Consider the following 24746-nt stretch of genomic DNA (forward strand, 5'->3'; position numbering starts at 1 on the left):
CTCTCTACCGCTAGACCACTCCGCCATTGATAAAACCTCTTAAAATTTTTGATAAATCTGGATTGATAATTTTTGCACTAGAAATCATGTCCTCAATTGTAGGGTCCTTGGGGCGTAATTTAATTAAGCTAATTTAGGTCTCTGATTGCTAGTTTTTACGATTGCATCTGAAATTGTTAGGCGAAAATAGCCTGCATGCCGAATTTCAGATCTCTAGAGCAATCAGAAGTGGGCTAATTTTCGTTGTCAATTTTAACAACAAACAAACGAGAAGCTGAGTTAATAAAAACGTTTTAAAATGTAAACAGCGTGAACCACAGCTCACCAAACCATGTGAGGGGGGGGGGGTGGGTGGGGGTAGGTTGGGGGGGGGGTGGTAGCGATAGAGAGGAAGAGAGGGGATTGTAAGGCGCGCTTGCAGTTTGTTATCTAACGTCTCCCAGAAAAGAATTATATATATAGATATAGATTTAATGTTTACAAGCATACACGCATACAATCATCTGTGTTTTAAAGTCTCTAGAAGAACTTAAATAATTTTCGTGCATCATTTAAATTAACTATAGCCAAATAAAATAATGAAATACAAATTACAACATCTTAAGAGTTAGAGTAATAAAACTTTATAATCGTCCTTCGCCCAAAGCGTGCCATATTTCGCCTGTCGAAGAAATGCCTGTGAAAGGTGTCTAGCCTACGTGTAGACAGGCGACATACTCACCGACATTTTCTTTTGTAGGATTAGTGCATCAATCGCTACAGAACCCAGATACATCACGCTTCGACGGCATTGCCATTTATTGTGGGTTAATCACCTGACCAGCCTACTCCATACCGCTCTCATCCCCTCCCCCTACGTCAGTGTGTCAATTGTACATTAAGCAATTTTTATAGAGGTTCGGATATTTTGGTCAAGGTATTGCTAGAATTTACATTCTAGCCCACTACTCGTACTCTGCCAAAGCTCTTATCTCTCGGTCGGTAACATAATGGTCAACTGGGACGTGGGGGTGTAGAAGTGGTTTAGTGGAATGTAAAAAAATGTTACAGAAAAAAACACAGGAAAAAAAACAAAGAAACAAATTAACAAAAAAAAAAAAAAAACACAGGTAAAAAAGTCACAGAAAAAGAAGTCACAAATATATATTTTGCATGGAATGTGTTAATACTTATATGTATTACATATTCAGAAAGTGCAAATCAAAATACATTAATTAAATTTTATGAAATGTGCGTAGGTTGTAAACGTATAGTGATATTTATTACACACGTAAATATTTAGTGTGAAGTTTTTACGTTTTAATTCTTTTATAAATATATTAGGTAGTAGACGTATAGTGATATTTATAACACACGTAAATATTTAGTGTGAAGCTTTTACGTTTTAATTTTTTATACATATAATATTTAATAGAATTGAATAAAACTGTTCTAACCTTCGCTTTTTTCTTAGTGTTTGTTAAATACTAACTTTAAATTAGCGCAAAATGGTATAAGGACGTAGTGTGACTTGCTGCAACAATAGGTCAATTACCTCTACTGTCCACATTTATCACGCACATTACTTAACAACGCAAAATATCAAAACAGATACCCGACACGGTACAAAGGCTGTCATTGACGCAAAACGTCAACAACACACAATACGGTCGGACATGGTCGACAGAAGAGAAGCCGACCAAAAAACCGCAAAAAACAAACAAAACACAAAAAAACATGCAAAACACAATGATGTGCCTAAATTTCGTTTATAATTAACATTTTAGAGCATGTTATTAATCTAAATTTATTACAAAAGTTGTGGTTTCTTTCTAAATAAGGTTACAGTATTTTTTTATAAGTGTTATAAACCGTAATGCATTCATCGTTTATAAATATTCTACTAAAAGCAACAACATACATCAATACACACCCAAAATTTTACGATTCTCAACAATTAAAATCAAAATATTTATTAAAAGATTTGTGTGACTTTTTTGTGACTTTATTTTTGTATTAGATGTATATAAAACATGAAAATATATGTATCAAAGCTATACGAAAGATGCGGAGAGCAAGTGTTGGATAGGACTTAGCGGTGTGTTAGATCGAAACATTAGGACATAAGGTGGTACATCACGTTTTTAAGATTAATATTTTGTCTAGGTTGCAGTCAGGGGGGGGGAGAATAGAGTTCTAGTTTGTAAAACTCAACCAGCGGTGTGTTAACGTTGGGTGAGGGAGTGGTGAAAGGAGGATCTACACCCATTCTCTCCCCTTCCCAAGCTATCTACCATGCTTCGGCTCATATTGTGTAGAAATCTTCCAGCACTGAGTGGTGGGAGCGGGGGCAAGTAGCGATGAGGGATAAACAGGTATATTTAATTAAATAGAATATCATCATACAAGGCGGGTTGTCTTTAATTACATTACTATAGTTAGCGTTGTATCTGTTAGTTATAAAAGTAATATATTGGTTAAAAATCCAGTCGATGAAAGACAATACAGATAATAGAGTTAAAATTGCATTATAGAGGTCTGTTTGTAAGTGGTACTAACTTTACCCCGATAAACTATAACATGAAAATCCTACTTGACTGATAAATAAAACTAGTGCAGTAGCTGTAAGATGCGTTACATTTGTTTTTCTCCAATGCAACACCCATGGCAGTGACAGGACAAAATATCTCACGGACAAATGATCTCAGGACAAATGATCCCAGGACAAATGATCTCAAGGACAAATGATCTCACGGACAAAAGATACCTGGACAAAATATATCAGGACAAATGATACCATGGACAATTAATCTCAGACAAAATATCTCAGACAAAATATCTCACAAATAAATTTTAATAATGTATTGGGTGATTTTAGTTGAGCTGAACATTATTTTTTTTTAACTGTCGTATTGTTTTGTTTAATATATGTAATATTGTTTATAGGCCTATATGATCATTGTAAAAAATGTTTGCCGTATACATTTGTCATATTGCACTAAACATTTTAAAATTAGGATTACTAATATAGTATGCAAAGATTGAAGAAATCTTTTCGACAGACAGCGTAGGTGAGCTTGACAAACATGAGACAATCCAACCATGTCAGTTGGACGAAAATAGAACAAAAGGGAATGAAATAACAATAAAGACACACCTTCGTATCAAGGTGGGAGTCCGCTTTGATAGCAGAGACATGCCTTAAGGGAATGACATCCACCCTCCATGAACAATCAACATCTAAAGTCAATAGTTATGCGCCTTATCACACCTTAGTGATCAGGTCACAAATGCTTATTAAGACAAACAGCGGTCATCGCGGAGTTAAAACACGTCGAGCAAGAGTTCACACAATACATGATCATATAGTATTGGAGAGGTGTGATATAACGATGTACTGTCAGCAAAGAAACGTAAACGATATGTTTGTGTTGATCATGCAATAAAAACAATAATTTTACGTTATGAACCTGAAGACCAATTAACATTTATGAAAAATATTTCGCGTGTCTTAAACATTATTGTTGTATAGCTACTGTTACTTTGTTTTATACATTATAATTTATCATACCTTTTAGGCTAAAGGAGTAAGTTTGTTTTAAATTTTACTTTTTCAAATCAAATGCCATTACAAAGATTAAGTTAAATAAATATTTTGATGGCTTGTTAAGTTTAACAAATTCATTTTATACACAATAGCGTACCCGTCCCCCGCGCGTTACCGCGGGGATAGAATAAAGTCTGACGAAATATATTATGCATTACCAATGCATTACCAATCATATGTTCTTAGACGCGTGACCTTGTTTTCTAAAACTGTGTTATTTAAATGTTAACAATGCCTGCGCTTAGATAATAATTATCGGGACACGGGTTTTCCTACACTACCGCATGAAAACATTGAGTTTACATTAATCACTCACCGAAATAATGAGGAAGAATACACTTTGGTGACCTCCCAGGGAAGTAGAGGGACGCTCTCAGGGCCCCACCCCCCCCCCCCCGATTACACTACCGCATAGGCGCAGCGTACGGCCCCTGGCTCTCTTAAACTAACAGGCGCCATCATGCTCATAGGATAACCCAGCGTGCCAAATAGCATCCTATAAACACTGATGCAGATTTCGTCATTCGCTAAAGTGGCACAAATGAACAGGATTTTTTTCTTTAACACGTAAAATAATTATTTGACGTGTTTTAAACATCAGTTTGACTGATGCAATATGCAAGCGTTACTAATGGTCTATTATTAGATGCTCGATCTCAATTTCGGACTGGATCGTCTAATAATAGATGCTTATTGCATCATTCGCAAAGTGACGAAACTCTACAGTAGGCTCCTCATATTCAAAAAGTTATTTTTTCATCTTTCGCAAGGTGACGAAACTGTTCAGGATTTCCTCGCGTTACAAAGTTATTTTTAGAAGCCTGTTTTAGTTTTACTGCTGAATATAGTAGTATCCCTTACTCGCTATGCAGGACGTTCGATTAACGGATGCCAAGTGCCAACATCGTCGCTCTAAAACTCTGGGCTCCAAACCGTGTATTGAAGAAAGTTGTACCCTATATGGCGCCGCCCATAACAAACTTTAGTTTTCTTTTTCGCAGAAATATTCTCAAGAGTATTCTCATCTGCTCCTTAAAGTTTCATGGCACTCGGATAAACCGCATCCGAGTTTTATTTTTTATATACCGCTCTTGCAATATTAAATATTTTTTTTTTGCAGAACCCTACCATTGAGTGATCTAATCATCTCCCCAAAGTTTCATGGTACACGGATGACAATGTGAAACAGAAATAGACTTTAATTTTTATAAACTGTATATAGAGAAAAAACAAATCGCGCCCTACCGGGGCGCCAACCCTGCGAATTTGAAAATATTTTAGCACAGAAACCTCCCCATAAATATTCTCAACATTTTCCCAAAGTTTCATGGCGATCGTGTAAACGGCGTCACGGCAATTCACTATTATTATTTTTATATACGGTATATAGAGAAAAATCTCACCCTCCCGTGGCGCCGCCCTTGTGAAATTAAAAATGATTTTTTTACAGAATCCTTCCTTAAAGTGTTCTAATGAACTCGCCAAATTTTGATAGCGATTAGATGAAGAGTGTCAAACCAAAATCGACTTTTCTTTGTAAATACCGTATAAAGAGAAAAACAAATCGCGCCCTGCTGGGGCGCCACCCCTGCGAATTTGATTTTTTTTTTCGCAGAAACCTCCCCAGGAATATTCTCAACAACTTCCCAAAGTTTCACGGCGATGTTATAAGTGGTGTGGTAATGCATAAAAGACACACACACACACACACAGACAGACACACATATATTGCTTTATATATAGAGAGATTATGATGTGTAAAAAAAGTAAACAAAACCATATTGACAGTCAATTTTTTAAAAAAGTTCAAATTAACTAAAATCATTGTAAATACCATCAAAACTTTGCTGTGAGATATTTTGTCTGAGATATTTTGTCTGAGATCATTTGTGCATGATATCATTTGTCCTGAGATCATTTGTCCTGAGATCATTTGTCCGTGAGATCATTTGTCCGTGAAATATTTTGTCTGAGATATTTTGTCTGAGATCATTTGTCCTGAGATCATTTGTCATGGAACCCCCATAGCCTACACGCCATCTTACCCTTATCCCCCCCCCCCTCCAGCAGCAAGGTTCTAAGTTTTATCTAACTACTGCTTCGACCCTCCGATTAAGTAACAATTATCTGAAATACTCAGATCGTGGTTTGTGATGGGAGCGGGGGGTGAGGAGGGGGAGTGGTAAATTTTTAACGTACTGTTAAAAAGTTTGATAGAAGGCTTTCGACCCCTTCTATGCCCTTCCCGATGCATACAAAGGCTGCCGTTGAAGCATGACGTCAATAATTGGTAATGCGGACGGTCAAAGCAAACAGAGAAAAGGTCCAAAAAACAAACACACCCAACACAACTGTGTGTCACATTTCTTTGTAATTAACTTTTCTACCAGTTATTTCAATAAATATGAAACAAAGCAAAAGATCAAAACAGAAACCCGACACGGTACAAAGGCTGTTTTTTTCCCAGTGATTTTTTTCCCTACAATCCACACCCTACTCCCGATATATTCATAAAGGAGGAATTATGGACAGGGGGGAGGGGGTGTCGCTAACTTAAATAACAAGCTCTCCGCATTGTGCCAAGGAGGGGGTAAGGTATTGTTGACGTTTTGCGTCAATGACTGCCTTTGTGTCGTGTCGGCTTTTGTCGAGATCCTATTTTGTAAGGATCGTGTTAAATGTGGGCAGTAAACGTGGTTAAACTGTTGTTACCATGCACTCGTGTTGGCAAATCTTCTTAACTACGTCTTCTTATTTTGCGCGAATTAAAAGTTATTTAAACATTGTTTAGAAATACTACAAAAAATTATATATTTTCCTTATTCGTGCATAAGAAACGTGCGACTGATACAGCTGATTTTAACTGTTTAAAAGACCACAGCATACCGGGGAATAGTGCGGTCAGCGTCCTTTGCCTACACCTCATTTTTCACCAAAGGTAGACCGCCAGCCTAGTTAGATTAAAATTCAACACATTGGCCTATTCTCGTTTAGAAAAACCATGTGGTTTGGTGATGTGGGGGTGGGGGGGGGGGGGGGGGTGAGTTATGGTCAAGTGGAATTAATTAAAATTTAAAACCGCTGTAAGCTGATATAAAATGCTTCGCAACACCACCACCCCCCCACCCCCACATGTATTTGGTTTGTATACACTGGCAGAGTAAATACTGTTAATGTGCGTACATTTTTACCAATTATTCATTTTAGAGCGTATTACACGAAAGTAGTAAAAAATCTGGTAGGATTGGTCTTTTAACACAATACAAAATTATTATTTTTATTTGAGTTAATGCAAACATAATATTCTGTAGGAAGATGTTTATATTAAGCGGGATTGTTTTTAATTACGTTAGGCCCTATGTTTTTGCTAAGTTTTTTTAATAAATATTTTCTTAATAAGTCGTATGGTATTTTTGAAAGCCTATTGGCCTGCAGACAGAAATAATTGATTTCACTGCTAAATACGTAGGCCAGTGTGTTTCTAGTCATGCCATCAGCTTTGCGTAGAATTTTTATAATCCGATACGTGCTTAGCCAGGTCTTCTGGACAAAACATTTTATTATTAATCTGTCCTTGAACTCAAGATTCAATAAGCAAGCAGGTAACCTGGTAAAGCGTGTCAAACGAATGTTATGTAGTGTCGGAGGCAGAAGTCTAGCGAGATTCCTGAAAGGATGCCTCCTTGGTACGTCGACCCAACAATGTGCGAAAAGGGGAGGGAGGATAATGTAAAAGGTGCGAACAGTGTTTCTTCCAGACTTTTTTCTCCGGGGGGGCACTTGAAATTTTCGGGGGGGCGGTAAACTTTCTTCGGGGGGGGGGCGGACACTGTTAAAAGTATATATTTTCTATATAAATTATATAAATTTCATTCCGTTCGGGCGACCGAATGAATGCCACGTGTCTTACATGTAATGTGTTGGCTTTTTAGCAATCGGGGAAACTAATTCTACCATGTCGGCCAGTCACAATTTTAAAGCTCCTCCCATATCGAGAAAAAAACGAACTATTCATTCGTTTTAAATATATCCAATGGTGCTTTCATTTTAAAGAATGGTTATGTTATGGTAACCAATAATGAAGCTTAATTAAAACACGTGGTTTAAATTGTTGAGCCCTATTTTCCGGAAATTTTTCGTGGTCATTTCTTTTATTATTGTGATCAGTGTTAGTGTTCTAAGGACTTAAATCAAAAGTATTCGGACTCATCTTCTTCTTTTCCGTGTGTGTTCAAGACATATGCGTTATACTTAGTAATGCATCTGTTTCAATTACCTCGGCATACAAGGGGATAGTGTGGTCAGTATTACTCGCAGCCGTCTTGTTTTGTTAAGTAAAGCTTTAAATAATTTATGAAAAAAATATAGTCGCATAGCGGTCCCTTATGTAGATAATATTAAAATTCTTCATTTTAAAATATCGCCCTATGATGTTAACCATTCGAAGTCATACAACTCCAATTTTGCATATATTGCGATAAACATCCAAACTATCATCGTTCTTCATCCCACCCCCTTTAACCATGCATGGATATGACATAATTTAGAAAACCTCTATATAAAACTAAATAACTTTTGATGGATAAGTAGGCATTACCATGTATACAAACAAATTGTATGGAAAAAAGTATCATTAGTGCACATATTATCAAACATACTCTCATTAGTCATTACCATATTGATCTACATTTTAAGCGTAAATCTTCAAATTATGTGGGTTCTTTAAACTCATTTAAAATATATTTAATAAAACTTTGATGTTATAGATAAGGGCCTACGGAAATAATTTAATTTAGTTAAGTTTATAATAAATACACACAACTTTCGTGACTTTCCCGCATCCCCACGCATATTTATCGCATTACGTGCACACATCACCCCTACCCACACTATCACCTACATCTTAAGTACACATATTCTTTCGTCAACTCTAAATGCAATGTTTACAACTTTTTTACAATTTTATTTTTACTTTATATATTAGACATACGGAAATTTAATAGAGTTAATTTTATAATAAAAATTCACAACTACGTGACTTTCCGCACCCACTCGAATATTTATCGCATTACGCGCACTAATCACCCCTAACCACAACATCACCATTTTAAGTACATACATTCTTTAATCAACACTGAGTGTAATATTTACAATTTATTTTTACTTCTTTCTTTTAAATTTTTTTCTGATGTGGTAAAGCTATAAAAAGCTATATAATATCAGGATCGCGAAAGTTAGGAAGGTTTTCTAAATTGCGTATATGTAACGAAGTATAAAAGTGCCGAATATCTATATCAAATTATTTCATTATATAGCTTGTATACTTCCCCTCGAATGTTCCTTTAGAGAACTTATCTGCCTCACTTCAACATATTACAACGTCGTACGCCCTAACTTACCAATGTCTATATATATATATATATATTGGGTGTGGCGAAATGTGCCCTTGTGGCAAGGCCCCGGAAAACACGGAGCACGTACTCCAGGAATGTACTCTGTATAGCCAGGCAAGAGTCAGACACTGGCCCCAGCCCACCCAACTCAGGGAAAAATTATATGGGACACCTGACAAACTGGAGACCACAGTCCGGTTTGTCCACGAAGTTGGACTTGTTGTCTGAATCCTCCACCATATTCAAAAATTAAGAACGAAGAAGAAGAAGAAGACATGACATGACATGACACGACATAACACGACACGACATGACATGACACGTCACGACATGACATGACATGACATGACATGACATGACATGACATGACATGACATGACATGACATGACATGACATGATATGACATGACATGACATGACATGACATGACATGACATGAAACTAAAGAATAGACACTCCACCCACTAACTTTAAAAAGCGCTAGTAATCTCACCTAAGCATACAAAAACATTTTTAGAAAACACTAATGGGGAAGACAATTGCAGTGCAGTCGAGATATAGGCTTTTGATAAACAGAAAGTAGAGTAAGTCCCACTTCCGGTTACCGGAAATCGCTTAAAAGCTGCTTCAGAACTAAACATTTGATATAATTCGTATATATGAAATTTCGTCAACCAAATGTTTTACGTTATTCAACTATCGTTTTCACAGTCAGAGAGATATAAAGACACACAAATAAACACACAGACTTAAGGAAAAATTGTAAAATTAAGGTTTTTCGACTCAGGGAGCTGAAAATTTCGTTTTAAATTTGCTTGGAAGATTGCAATACGTCATCTATACTCCGTATATGTGATAGTAAAAATATAAACTACGTTGAAAAACTAAAAAAAATAAAACGCCTATGTTAGCTGGGACAGTTAATGACACGGATTATCGACAGGTGTCCGCCTCTCTCTTTCTGTCTAGTGACGTCTTATCCTTTCTGATTGATCTCCTAACGGAAAGGTTTTCTTTGTTAATTCAACTGCCGCTGCAAGAAAAATATATTTAGTGCAATGGTTCCCAAAGTGGGCATAACGCCCCACCAGGGTCGATAAGACGGTCGTGGAGTCGATTGAATCATTTGATGCAGTAAACGGTCGTTTGTAAACATATTCGATCGATAAAAAAAAATGTATAAGTGTATAAAATAGGTGGTAAGTTTTCAGCTCTCAGCAAAGTCTGAAAGAATAATCCGCATTTTTCACATATTGTCAAATATGACACGCAAAAATAATTAACATACCATAAGAAATTAATAATAATTAGTAATTCGCGACTAGGATTCAGGGTGGCTGATGATAAGAGCAACACTCTAACCTATATTGTTCAGGCTTGCTGTTAATAAAAGCCACAATCTGGACCAAATCGACCCGGCTTGCGGGTCGGCTTATATATAAAATTTTGTGGAAAGAAGTGGAACAGGGCTCATTGTATGGTCTTCAAGTGAAAATTAAATAAAATACAACTTCCGTTCAGGCAGAATTCGATAGGAAATGTAAAAAATATATGTGAATTTTCGTCCACATAACTTAAAAGGTACTTAAGGTAATGGATTTTCAGAAATCGGAAGTAGAGTCTTTACCACGTCAGGTTACCGGAAATGTCTTCAAAAGTTGATACAAATATTAAATAATACCTAAATATAAAATTTCGTCGTACTCAAATTATCGACAGAAAACAGCCATATCGAAAGACTTGCAAAACTAAAATTTTCAGACCTAGGATTTTTCAAAATCTCTATTTCGATTATTCGTCCATTACTTTACTACCTCTATACTTTGTTAAATAGATAGTTAAAATTATAGTCAGTAAGCCTATACTTTTTTCCTCTTTTTGAGAATACTTGCGGAAGGGGGGGGGGGGAGGTTGTTGAGGTTGTTTTGTTATTACTACTACATATGTTACAAAATGTGCCCACAGTATTGACTAGCCTCTGTCTGCATTCTGTATTTTATTATACATTAACGAGTTAGCATTGTTCTAATGTCATGGCTGTTTATGATGTTTAAAGTGGTAGTAACAGATAAGTGAGCGGTGTGTCGTGTCGAACGTGCTGCGGTGCATGCAATGCAACTCAACTTGATTGCAATGCAATGCAATGCAATGCAATGCAATGCAATGCAATGCAATGCAATGCAATGCAATGCAATGCAATGCAATGCAATGCAATGCAATGCAATGCAATGCAATGCAATGTAATGCAATCCAATGCAACGCAACGCAATGCAATGCAATGCAATGCAATGCAATGCAATGCAATGCAAAGCAATGCAATGCAACGCAATGCAACGCAATGCAATGCAATGCAATGCAATGCAATACACTGCAATGCAATGCAATGCAATGCAACGCAATGCAACGCAATGCATTAAATCCAATTAAATTCAATTATATCCAATTAAATCCAATCTAATGCAATTTAATGCAATCTAATCTAATCTAATCCAATCCAATCCAATCCAATCCTATCCCATCCAATCCCATCCAATCCCATCCAATCCCATCCAATCCCATCCAATCCCATCCTATCCCATCCCATTCCCTCCCATCCCATCCCATGTCATGTCATGTCATGTCATGTCATGTCATGTTATGTCATGTCATGTCATGTCATGTCGTGCCGTGCCGTGCCCTGCCGCGCCGTGCCGTGCATTGCCGTGCTATGCCGTGCTATGCCGTGCAATGCCGTGCAATGCCATGCTTTGCTATGCAATGCCATGCAATGCCATGCAATGCCATGCAATGCCATGCAATGCCATGCAATGCCATGCAATGCCATGCAATGCCATGCAATTTTATGCAATTCCATGCAATGCCATGCAATGCCGTGCAATGCCGTGCAATGCCATGCAATGCCATGCAATTTTATGCAATTCCATGCAATGCCATGCAATGCTGTGCAATGCCATGCAATGCCATGCAAAGCCATGCAACGCCATGCGATGCAATTCTAATTGAAGGAAAAGGAAAATTCAGTTTCTTTTCTAATGTAGAAATAATTAAAAGTTCCAAAAAGGCCCAAAGTCTTTTCTTACTTTAGTGGGATTCAGTGGGGGTGGGGGTCGAACAGGGCCCATCCGTGATATAACTACAGGCGTTGTCGCATTTTCGTACAAGCCATTTAGAGAGTTAGACTATAAATAAACTTGAACTTCGACTATTTTGTAACATTGGCATCCAGCACCCGTAAATCTACATGCATTGCTACAAACTGCAACTCACTGGGAAATTCCATACCCTAACCCACAGACTTGCAACTCTCTCCCAACTGTCTGCCCTCCGCGAAATTACATCTTACTAAATATCCATCATAACCAATGAGATATTTTAAAAAAACAAAACAATGGACAGTGTTCACACAACCGGCTGAGTCCAACATGTGTCAATGTTTTTCTTTACCTTAATCATTAATGACATTTCATTTGTTGATCCGATTAATCATTAATTAATATGGCACTACCAACACTACGTTTTTGATTTTTATCCAATCGACAAGAAATTTTGGGAAGTCGTTGTCGTTGAGAATATTCCAAAGGAAGTGTTTTTGCAAGACATTTTTCCTGAAAGGGTGCATGAAAGAAACTCCGACATTTGGGAAGGTTTCTGCCGTGAAATTTTTATTACTGAGGGTGGCACTCCGGCAGTAAAGCGGCGCAGTTTGCCACCCAGAGTTTCCCAACAGCTATCTTTGCACATGTGGTCTGTTTATTGGTTGTCTTGCGCAACAGGTAAGCGTTACTTCTTAATTCAGTGGTAAACTGCAGCCAGCTACTCGGCGGTTGTATAACCCGGTGCGCCCCATTCAGCCATAATTAATTCGGTTATTTTTATTCTATTTTAAAATAGACTTGGGTTAATTTGTTCTATTCTTTATAAAATTTAAGATAATTTATCAATAAAATAATTGTAACATGTTGCATTTCATGTGATGTATTAACGAATAGATACCTGAATGCATGATGGCTAGATTTATATCAAAATAATATGTTATTTAAATGGCATAATCTATTTAAAAGATATAAAACAATATTTTTCAAAAGAAGCATTTATTCGCAATAAATTGTAAAGAATGTCACAATTTTTCAATTTTCAAAAACATTTTTATTTTAGCTAAATAACTGTTTAATTATTTTTAACATAAAAATGTCGTAAACTTTTATTGCAATGTAAAGGGTGGTATTTTCTGTTTCAACGTAACCACACCGCAGAACATGGAGGTAAACAACTTAACTAAACAGAGGTAAACACCTGCATTCAAGTAGAAAACACAATCATAACACACACACTCGCACACAGCAACATACAAAATATATCACCTCAACTGACATGCTTTTTAACATTTGTGTTTTGGTTACATACGTATCAACACACTTGCAACACCGTTTCCCCCTTTTGTAAAAAAAAAATTGTATGAACTTAAAAACTGTGTTTATCCATTTGTGGTACAGCATCATTGTTGAACAAGTTTAAAATATTTTAAGAGAAATCTTTTTCTTGTTCCGTCTGTTTAGCTAATCAATAATTGGAGTCTTATTCACCATTAGGTAAAAAACCAAGAGACAGATGGTATTGATATTCTGCTATGTTATACAGCACAGACAGCGAGAGGCAGACTGATATGTACATGATTGTGTACGTGTGCGTGTGCGTGTGCGTGTGCGTGTGCGTGTGCGTGTGCGTGTGCGTGTACGTGTACGTGTACGTGTAAGTGTAAGTGTACGTGTACGTGTACGTGTACGTGTACGTGTACGTGTACGTGTACGTGTACGTGTACGTGTACGTGTACGTGTACGTGTACGTGTACGTGTACGTGTACGTGTACGTGTACGTGTACGTGTACGTGTACGTGTACGTGTACGTGTACGTGTACGTGTACGTGTACGTGTACGTGTACGTGTACGTGTATGTGTACGTGTACGTGTACGTGTACGTCAAACACGTACGTCTGGATTATCTAGATTGTTCTAGATTGTTGCTGAAAGGCATTCAAGCCCCAATCTGCTTTACACAAAGTATTGTAAATCATAGCAATGTCATGGTGACATGTCTTTTATCTCAATATAAAAAAAAGAGCGGTAGAGATCGTTCATAAGCTTGTTTGTATATTATTATAACAATGTAAGTGGATGACACGTATTTTTGTATTAAAACATTTTTGACTTGTTTGTATAATCGTACATATTGTAAAGTGCTATTTCCTTGACATACGATGACATGACATGACATGACATGACATGACATGACATGACATGACATGACATGACATGACATGACATGACAAGACAAGACATGACATGACATGACATGACACGACACGACACGACATGATTTGACACGACATGATTTGACACGACACGCCACGCCACGCCACGCCACGACACGACACGACACGACACGACACGACATGACATGACATGACATGACATGACATGACATGACTTGACATGACATGACATGACATGACATGACATGACATGACATGACATGACATGACATGACATGACATGACATGACATGACATGACATGACATGATATGATATGACATGACATGACATGACATGACATGACATGACATGACATGACATGACATGACATGACATGACATGACATGACATGACATGACATGACATGACATGACATGGGTTGGGATGGGATTGGATTGGATGGTATGGGATGGGATTGGATTGGATTGGATTGGATTGGATTTGATTGGATTTGATTGGATTTGATTGGATTTGATTGGATTAGTTTGTTTTGGATTTAATTGTATTAGATTAGATTAATTTAGATTGCATTAGATTGCATTCGATTGGATTGAATAGGATTTAATTGAATTTAATTGGATTTAATGCATTGCGTTGCATTGCAGTGTATTGCATTGCAGTGTATTGCATTGCAGTGTATTGCATTGCAGTGTATTGCATTGCATTGCATTGCATTGCATTGTATTTCATTGCACTGTATTGCATTGCATTACATTGCATTGCATTGCACTGCATTGCATTGCATTACACTGCACAGTACTGCATTGCATTGCATTGCAATCAAGTTGAGTTGCATTGCATGCACCGCTGCACGTTCGACACGACACACCGCTCACTTATCTGTTACTACCACTTTAAACATCATAAACAGCCATGACTTTAGAACAATGCTAACTCGTTAATGTATAATAAAATACAGAATGCAGACAGAGGCTAGTCAATACTGTGGGCACATTTTGTAACATATGTAGTAGTAATAACAAAACAACCTCAACAACCTCCCCCCCCCCCTTCCGCAAGTATTCTCAAAAAAAGGAAAAAAATGTATAGGCTCACTGACTATAACTTTAACTATCTATTTTACAAAGTATAGAGGTAGTAAAGTAATGGACAAATAATCGAAATAGAGATTTTGAAAAATCCTAGGTCGGAAAATTTTAGTTTTGCAAGCCTGTCGATATGGCTGTTTTTATGTCGATAATTTGAGTACGACGAAATTTTATATTTAGGTATTATTTAACATTTTCATTAACTTTTGAAGAAATTTCCGGTAACCTGACGTGGTAAAGACTCTACTTCCGATTTCTGAAAATCCATTACCTTAAGTACCTTTAAAGCTATGTGGACGAAAATTCACATATATTTATTACATTTTCCCTATCGAATTCTGCCTGAACGGAAGTTGTATTTTATTTAATTTTCACGTGAAGACCATACATTGAGCCCTGTTCCACTTATTTCCACAAAATTTTATATATATAAGCCGACCCGCAAGCCCGGTCGTTTTTGTCCAGATTGTGGCTCTTATTAACAGCAAGCCTGAACAATATAGGTTAGTGTTGCTCTTATTATCAGCCACCCTGAACCCTAGTCGCGAATTACTAATTATTATTAATTTCTTATGGTATGTTAATTATTTTTGCATGTCATATTTGACAATATGTGAAAAATGCGGATTATTCTTTCAGACTTTGCTGAGAGCTGAAAACTTACCACCTATTTTATACACTTATACATTTTTTTTTCATCGAACGAATATTTTTACAAACGACCGTTTACTGCATCAAATGATTCAATCGACTCCACGACCGTCTTATCGACCCTGGTGGGGCGTTATGCCCACTTTGGGAACCATTGCACTAAATATATTTTTCTTGCAGCGGCAGTTGAATTAACAAAGAAAACCTTTCCGTTAGGAGATCAATCAGAAAGGATAAGACGTCACTAGACAGAAAGAGAGAGGCGGACACCTGTCGATAATCCGTGTCATTAACTGTCCCAGCTAACATAGGCGTTTTATTTTTTTTAGTTTTTCAACGTAGTTTATATTTTTACTATCACATATACGGAGTATAGATGACGTATTGCAATCTTCCAAACAAATTTTTAAAAATAATTCAGTTCCCTGAGTCGAAAAAACTTAATTTTGCCATTTTGCCTTATGTCTGTGTGTTTTTTTTGTTTGTCTTTGTATCTCTCTGCCTGTGAATACGATAGCTTGAATAACGTAAAAACTTTGGTTGACGAAATTTATTATATACGTATCATATCAAATTTGTAGTTCTGTAGCAGCTTTTAAGCGATTTTTGGTAACCGGAAGTTGGACTTACTCTACTTTCGATTTATCAAAAGCCTATAATTTACGTAGTATTTAACTTAGATATAAGATATTTAACATATATTAAGAACATCTAATTTTCTGTATTACTTTACCCAATTTTTTATTTCTCAATAACATGTACATGAATTTATTTTTACCTTTATTTCTCTGTCTTTCTTTATAATAATATTCTTATGTTCCGAATTATTATACATAGATTATTTGCTGCGCACCATTTCTTGAAATGTGAATATCCCGACTGCACTGAAATTGTCTTCCCCATTAGTGTTTTCTAAAAATGTTCTTGTATGTTTAGATGAGATCACTAGCGCTTTTTTAGTTATTGGGTGGAGTGTCTATTCTTTAGTTAGTGCATGGAGTCTTTGTTTTTCATTTATGCAATGGAGTCTTTTTTTTTTAGTTATTCATTAAAGTGTTTGTTTTTTCGTTAGCAAAAACTCGATTAATGTATTGCTGTTCACTATTTTGGAAAAAAATTATATGCATCTTAGAAAATATATTTTAAGTTGCTAAAAACTGTGGCGTCGCCTATGTTTTTCTTGTTGCATTTTTGTCTTCTGATTGGCTACAGATTTATCACCGACCTTATAAAAAATGCCACACGCGGAGCTCCAAGATCTGCTTGAATGTTTTGAACAGTTCAACCTATTGTCTCATGTGAGTCTGTATTTGTTTAAATGTGTTGGTTCTGTGTGTAATTTTATACTTTTTATTAACTACATCCATCCATAGTTTTAGTAATTATGTATGTTTAAGATTCTACAGCATTCTCCGTGCCAGGCTTTTTGAATTTTAACGTTCGTACATTTTTTTATGCAGACACTAATATCAGATAATGGCCTCTGCCTAGTTTCATTGTTCACCGTTTTATTTTTTTAATGAAGAATATTTTATTACGATTACTTCAATTTGTAATAACATTGTTTTTTTTTTAATTTAGTTTTCTTTAACGTATTTTTGGCTGATTACTTAATTTTTTTTTGCATTTTAACTTAGTTTAAGTAACCTTCTCCATCTACTGTATAGTAGCATCTGTAAATATAATTTCAGATCATGTGATTCAATAATTTCACGTTTGATCTAAAATCGAAACATGTAATACTAATCGCTTGTGCATTTTAATCCATTGCAGCAGGCTTGCTATATTTTTTAAACCGAATAGTCATCTCAATATTAGATAGGCTACCGTTTTACATTTTAATTTATATTCAAAGTAGTCTAAGTTTGTCGTTTAATATTTAGGCCAAACATTTTGTAACCTACCATACCAAATAAAGAATTATTTCTTAACACGAAAACCAACCAGTGGCGTAGCTAAAGTAAAGCTAGCGTAAGCAAGGCATAGTGGCCCAAGGCAAACAGGGGCCCTTTTCCCTCTTTAATTTTTTAATATTTGAATTTTAAAAATAATTTTGCAAAGAAAACGGAAAGCCAATTTCTTTTGTACCGTAGAAGTAATACAAAAAAACCAAAAAGGCCACCAAACCTTTCTTACTTGGTGGGAAGAGGGGGGGGGGGGCTTGTACAAGGCCTATCGGTATTAATAACACTATAGGCATTGCTGCAATTTGGGGCTCGCCGTTGAGAGAATTAACCTATAAATAAACTTGAACATTGACGCTTTTGTGAGCTTGGCATCAGGCACCCGCAAATGTATACGCATCGCTAAAAACTCTCTACCCCACCGCCACAAGGCCCCTCTCAATTCTCTGTCCTCACCAAAATCCCATCCATCCATGATTACAATTAAGCCATTGTTTTAAAAAAAATAACAGCCGAGGACAGTGTTTTCACAACAAGCTAAGTAGAAAACTTTTTTTTTCTATTTTTAGCCTTCATTACAATTTGTTTGTTGATCTAATTTATCTCTAATTAATATGCCGCTACCTAAAGATTTTCGTTTGTCTGTCTCCTTGTCCTTTATGCATTAATACAAAAATGATATAATCGCCAAGAAACATTGGGAAGTCGTTCAGAATAATTCAGACAAATCTCTACTGACCGTGAAATTTCCTACCACAACCACACAAATGAGAAGCAGTGCCTCCCTCTCGAAGAGAAGCCAGACAGAAACTCTGACGCTTGCAACGCTTTCTGCCAATAAATATTTTTTTTAAAAATTCGTTCGGAGAGCGGCCCCTTGACAGTAATGCGGTTCGGTTTGCCACCAAGTGTTTCCCAGTGGTTTTCTTAGCACCTGGGGTGAGTGAATTGGGTGTCCTGCACAAAGGGTCAGGGTTACTGCTTAATTTATTAATCAAACTGCACAGATGCATCAGCCGGCGTCCCGGGCTCCCCCCACCCCGTGAGCACTACGGCACATACACTTGTTTTAAAGATGCCATGCCCTAGGAATACGGAGGGCTACTATAATCAATGGCTAAAGAAAATAAGGGGTGTCCTCCTGCCGCGTCGCCCCAAGTCTCTCCATTATTTTAATGCTAGGAAACAAGTTGTAGATTTGCCCTTTGGGTCAGTAACTTGGCCATCCTAAGTATAATGGACTTCAAGGAACATATTAATCACTTTGCAAACTTATAAGAAAGAAAACAGCAAACCAAAATAAATCATGAGCAGCATTTAAACATGTGTATTTTGTTAGTGGCGTCACAAGGTTCGATATCATCCGGTGTGTTTAGTGAGTGTCACTCCCACACCGTCTGATAATTTTGCATTTCCAGTGGAGTGTTACCCCGTCTACTCAATATTGTATTATTTTAATTGGATAAAACAATCTTGACAGTAAATTTTACGAGTTTTCGTAATGGTGTCACGCCTAAATTGTGAGGCCCCCGCTTCGTGAAGCTACTGTGTTAGGTTACTTAATTGTTACAGGCATAATTTGTAAGTTTGTTTTTTCATAAAAGTGATACAAAATCAAAGGTATTTTACGCTACGGGGTACTACATAATATTAGATATTAGATTTTTAGCGCTAGAAATGAAAGCCGGTATGTTCAAATGATTATATACCAATAATCATTATCCGGATTTCTACAATATATTCATGCAATACGCAGAATCGTACTGGCTGTTGAACAGAAAAATGAATTGTTTCTAGTTTGCTACAAGACCATTGATATGGTCATGCATTTATATTGTATTTAAAATTTCAAAGCTTTCATTTATATTGGCGACCATAGCTTTTATGAAAGAAAGCAATTTAGATTTCTTTTCTTTTTTTCCAGTGCATTTCAAAGCTTGTTACTGTAAATATTTTTAGTGCACTTGTTTTTAGTTGTTTTATAAAGAAAATCAACTTTTTTTTCTCCTTTTTATTGCATTATTACATATAAAGCTTGTTATTAAGACGTGTTTATGCTTTTAATTAACTTTTAACTTTTGTTAAAAAAATTCATATTTTTTTTTGTTGACAGAATAAAATCGCCAATAATTTTGTGCCAAAATGAAGGTCCAATATTTCATAATAATCCTTGCAGAGTTACTGCTCTTGTGCCCACTATATTCTCAGGGTATGTTTTCTGTTTACAGTATTTTAATTTTCATATTATTAGATAAACAAAAAATAATACAACCAGTTGTAAAAAGATATATTTAAGACAATCGATTTCTATTCAGAGAATTTAGAAACATTTATTGGGCTTTGTGTTAATGTTATTTTGTCAGTTGTGTCATTTCAATTCATGGTTGATACTAAATGTAATAGAACAAAGCAATTATGTTTCAAATAAACAAATTTAATAAAAAGGAAATGCGCATATTTGATATGAAGCAAAACAACGATAAGAATAACAAAATTAAGGTTATGCAATTCATCCATACATATCCTTTTCTACCTTGCCTGTAATATATGAGCCACACTGACACTACCATTTTACATTTATCCGACCATCCGTGTTTCTAAATAAAATGACTTAGTGTAAAAGCACTTGAGGCAAAGTGCACTAAACAAATGACTTTAGATTAACAGTCGTAGACAACAAATATTTTACCCAATACAACATTGACGTCACTATTGTGTTCTTTAGCCAGCTGTCGCTGTGAGCAAATAACAACTTATAGCAATGGACGTCGTGTTTGCTCTTGTAAACCTGGATATGTTGTCAGCAGCAAAAACCCAAACAAGTGTCAAGGTAATGTTGTTTTTTAGTTCTATTCTATAGTATAGTGTACATAATCTTTGACTTCAAGGCTGTCAATAGACTTTGATATGGCTGTGTTAAAGGCTTTCTCGTGGAGTTTTTCCCACGTTTTCTTTAACTTGCTTTCGCGTCTTTCCAATCAAATCTTCCGATCAAAATTTCGGGCACTTCCCAGTTAGCTAGTGCGCTGAAATTTTCAGGGAAGCTTTGTTTCCAACGACAATAGAGTATTCAATTGTTATTATTACTAAATTGATCCATGGAAACATTTTATTGATCATTTTAGACCGCTATATAATTGTACAAAAAACGTGGGGGAAAAGGGACATAACCCAGTAATGGTAATTTGATGAAAACAAGGTTCGGTACTCTCCCTCTTTATGCTTACTGAGTAGTTGTCACGCGGTGTTTTTGTACAAACAACCAGAACGTAACAACTGGTGGCCAGTATGGGGGAGACGATATGGTCGAGTGGTTGGGCACACGATTGCTAACCCACTCGACACGGGTTCAAGGCACGTGTTTTTTACGAGTTGTCTTCGTTTACCCAAAAAAAAGTGAATGCGAAAAGATAAAATCGATAGCAAGATTTTAATGCAAACAAACAGACAAAGACTAAAAAGTAGAAAATAATTATCATTAAAAAAGTTTTAAAAAACCCACGTTTTCTGATTGAACTAAAAAGTAGAAAATAAATGCTATACATCACAATAATGCAAGCGATCACTCTACTATAAGCGATGAAAAAACGTGGGGCGCTGTGATTTTCTTACAGTTTCTAATACTGTTGACTCTCTACAAGCTCCCTAATAAAAGTCAATAGTATTATCTAATCAATAGTAATATAACTTTTACTTCGGCGCCCCACGTTTTTCATCGCTTATAGTAGACTGATCGCTTGCATTATTGTGATGTATAGCATTTATTTTATACTTTTTAGTTCAATCAGAAAACGTGGGTTTTTTAAAACTTTTTTAATGATAATTATTTTTGTTTGTTTTTGTCGATGATAGTTTCTTTAATAGGCAATAAAGTAACAGCCTTTTAATAAAAGAACTGCTTATCTCCTACATGCTACGTGAGAAAAAAATTATAACCGAGTAAGTCTTTTAGATTTAAAAACTAAGTTTTAAACTTTGAGAAACATCACAGTTTCAGACATTGATGAAAGCAAAGATTACAATTAAACAATATGAATGTCATCAGCAAATAGAAAACAAAGATTGTTTATATCATAAAGTTATACGGACTTCATGTATTCAGTTTGAGTTTTTATTAACACTATGCCAGAAAATATTGCTAAACTTAAGTTATTTTAAAATATAACCAAATCAATTATTTAGTTCACGGTTTTTTTCTACAATGATTATAGAGAGTTTACCTTATAAATATTACTTTGAGGGAAGACGTTTAAGAGGAGAGAGAGAATGTAAGTAAAATGTCTCGGTGCTTCAAGAATAACAGCTTGTATGCAACTATTCCAAGTTCTAATCAAAGGGCCTTCGAAAATTTCTACTTTGCTATATAATATGTCTAGCTTAAATATGGTGCGTTATATAGATCGTATTACCTGCCGCCGATTCGACTTACAGAAAAAAGGCTCTTGCATATATAACTCTAGAAAAAAGAAAGTGTCACTAATAAAGGTCTTTGTTTACTTATTTAATTATTTAATTATTTAATTATTTAATAATTTAATATTTTAATTATTTCAAGCCCTCATATCAATAAAATTCTTTCAAATTTTAAGCTAAAGACATTAATCAAGCAATTGTTGTTGTTTTTTTGCAGCTTTTTAACTCCTTGAGTTGTTTACTTTTCCTTTATAAATTAGGCGTTCGATTGCATTAGGCTTTCATGAAAAAAAATCATTAAACCATTACAATAAAATACACGATTGACGACGTTTTAATGAAGGTCTCATAAAAAAATCGGCATCAGTTTGGTGTGATGGGCTAGATTTAGATTGTCCGCGCTTCTCAATTAAAAAACTGTATGGGGCCAGCTGATTTGTGTACTAGATTTCGTGGGCGACAGGGTGTGTTTAGTTGTTGGTGAAATAGAACTCGGCCATGTCGATGGATAAAAAAATACTATAATAAATAGCTATTTTAAAATATATAAATTCATTTGACGACAATTTTTGAGCCCTTTATTTGGTCCCCACCCTTTGTCTCATCCGCCAGAGAACACATTGAAGGATCGGTCAGTAGTATATCAGGTCACATTTAATTAGTATTTTTGGCGGGGCAGGCGCAGGCGGTGGTGATGGTGGTGGTGGAGACATGTTATATAGTAAAATACGCCAGGCCATCTGTTGCTTGAATCTCATTACAAGTCTATCGATTTAATTTTTTTCTTTGGTTTTTAATTAGTTTTTTCTTTGTTTGTTGTTTTTAATTAGTTTAATTTTAATAAGTTTGTTTTTAATTAGTTTGTTTAATTTTAAAAAGACTGACATCATAATTTTTATATTTTTATTTTTACTTTTTAATTTTAATTTTTTTTTAATTAAATTTTAAATTTTTAAAATTTAATTTCTTTAAATTCCAAAATTTAATGTTTAAATTATTTTTTTTTAAGTTTTTTAATTTTAAATGTTTATTTATTTTAAATTTTATTAAATTTTTAAGTTTAAATTTTTAATTTTTAATTTTTAAATTTAAATTATTTATTTTAATTTTTAAAAATTTAACATTTTATTTTTTAATTTAATTTGTTTGCTTTAATTTGTTTGTTTAGTTGTTTGTTTTTAATTTGTTGTTTAATTTTAAAAATAGGGTAGTACTATTTTAGATTTTTAATAAAAAAAAACCTTATCTACAGTATTTTCTGACAATAGTGTACAATAAATAAGTTTTCTTTGTGTATTTAAATGTAGACATTTTAAACACTGTCTCATTTGACACGAACTACTATAACGTTTTTTTAATCTTGTAGTTTATAATCTAAAGCAAATTTTACTAAGCTGGTCAAAAATTAAGATGACAATGCTAGATATAGAAAAACCAAAATAAATTGAGTTGTAAAAATAAAATCGTAATTAGACGTATTGTATTATGTATAAGTAAGCCTTCTAAAATTAAAGAAGTTCAAGTAAAAAAAAAAGAAGTATCACTGTTATTAATCTGTCTTAGTCCTAATAAGTCGATGATGAAAACTCTAATACTAAAGCAAACATGGCAAGGTAATCTGCCGTAAGACTAAGATATATATTCCTCTTCCTTCTAGTTTCCTTTAGTGTACTAATTTAGTGTGTATGTAATTGACATTGTGGTTGTTTTTAGCCCCTAAGTGCAGTTTGTTAAACTCTCCGAGGCAGTTGCTAACGTTAAAATTGATACGACGTATGCTCAATAAGTCCAATTATATTACACGTTGTTGCGTTTTGTTTATCGGTCTACCTTGAACTTTACGATATTTGGCTGACAGATGGATAGCTCTGACCGAAAAACTTAGAATAAAAAAAAACTTTGGAGTAAAATCACCAAGCGTGAACGAGAGCAAAATAAATAAAATCTTACTAAAAGGCCACCATCATCACAACACCACCCCATTGGAGTATTTTACTATATAAAACGTCTAACCCTCACCCTCCCCCAGCACTCCCTCACCCAGGCTGGGCGAAGAGTATTTTACGTTATGTCTATGTACCTGCGCCTGCGCCTCACCCTCCACCACCTGGTGTATTTTACTATATATTGTACCTGTGCCTGCTCCTGCTCCGCCAAAAATACTAATCAAATGTGACCTGATATACTACTTCGTTCGAACAGCTACGAGTCTGTGTGGCTATCAAAGGCGAGCAACTAGTCACAAAAGCAATTAAAATTTGAAGTTGTGCCCATATTTTACAATACAGTTTGTGTAATGGATTTAAATGTTTGTAGAATTGCGTGGTATAGTGACTGTAAAATTAAAAAATAATCGTACCGCAGCTACAGTATTTTTTTACAAACCAAAAGTCAAAGCAAAAATGCCCGAATATTACATCCAAATTTAAAAAAAAAATAT

At 35.3% G+C, this 24746-nt stretch overlaps 1 protein-coding gene across 3 annotated transcripts in view; it reads left to right on the plus strand.

Moving 5' to 3' along the window:
- The first annotated feature begins 17160 nt into the window (after window positions 1–17160).
- The window catches only part of LOC131942583 (fibulin-1), a 28627-nt gene continuing 21041 nt past the window's right edge, over window positions 17161–24746 (plus strand). For all 3 annotated transcript variants that reach the window (XM_059302476.1, XM_059302478.1, XM_059302479.1), the window contains exons 1-3: window positions 17161–17287; window positions 20007–20102; window positions 20619–20723. In XM_059302476.1, coding sequence (XP_059158459.1) covers window positions 20036–20102; window positions 20619–20723 — 172 coding nt within the window. In that variant the 5' untranslated portion in view covers window positions 17161–17287; window positions 20007–20035. The remainder of the gene's footprint in view (window positions 17288–20006; window positions 20103–20618; window positions 20724–24746) is intronic.

Source organism: Physella acuta, unplaced genomic scaffold (assembly GCF_028476545.2).
Source record: "Physella acuta isolate Inbredline_101_S28 unplaced genomic scaffold, ASM2847654v3 ptg000412l, whole genome shotgun sequence".
Lineage (NCBI taxonomy): Eukaryota > Metazoa > Mollusca > Gastropoda > Physidae > Physella > Physella acuta.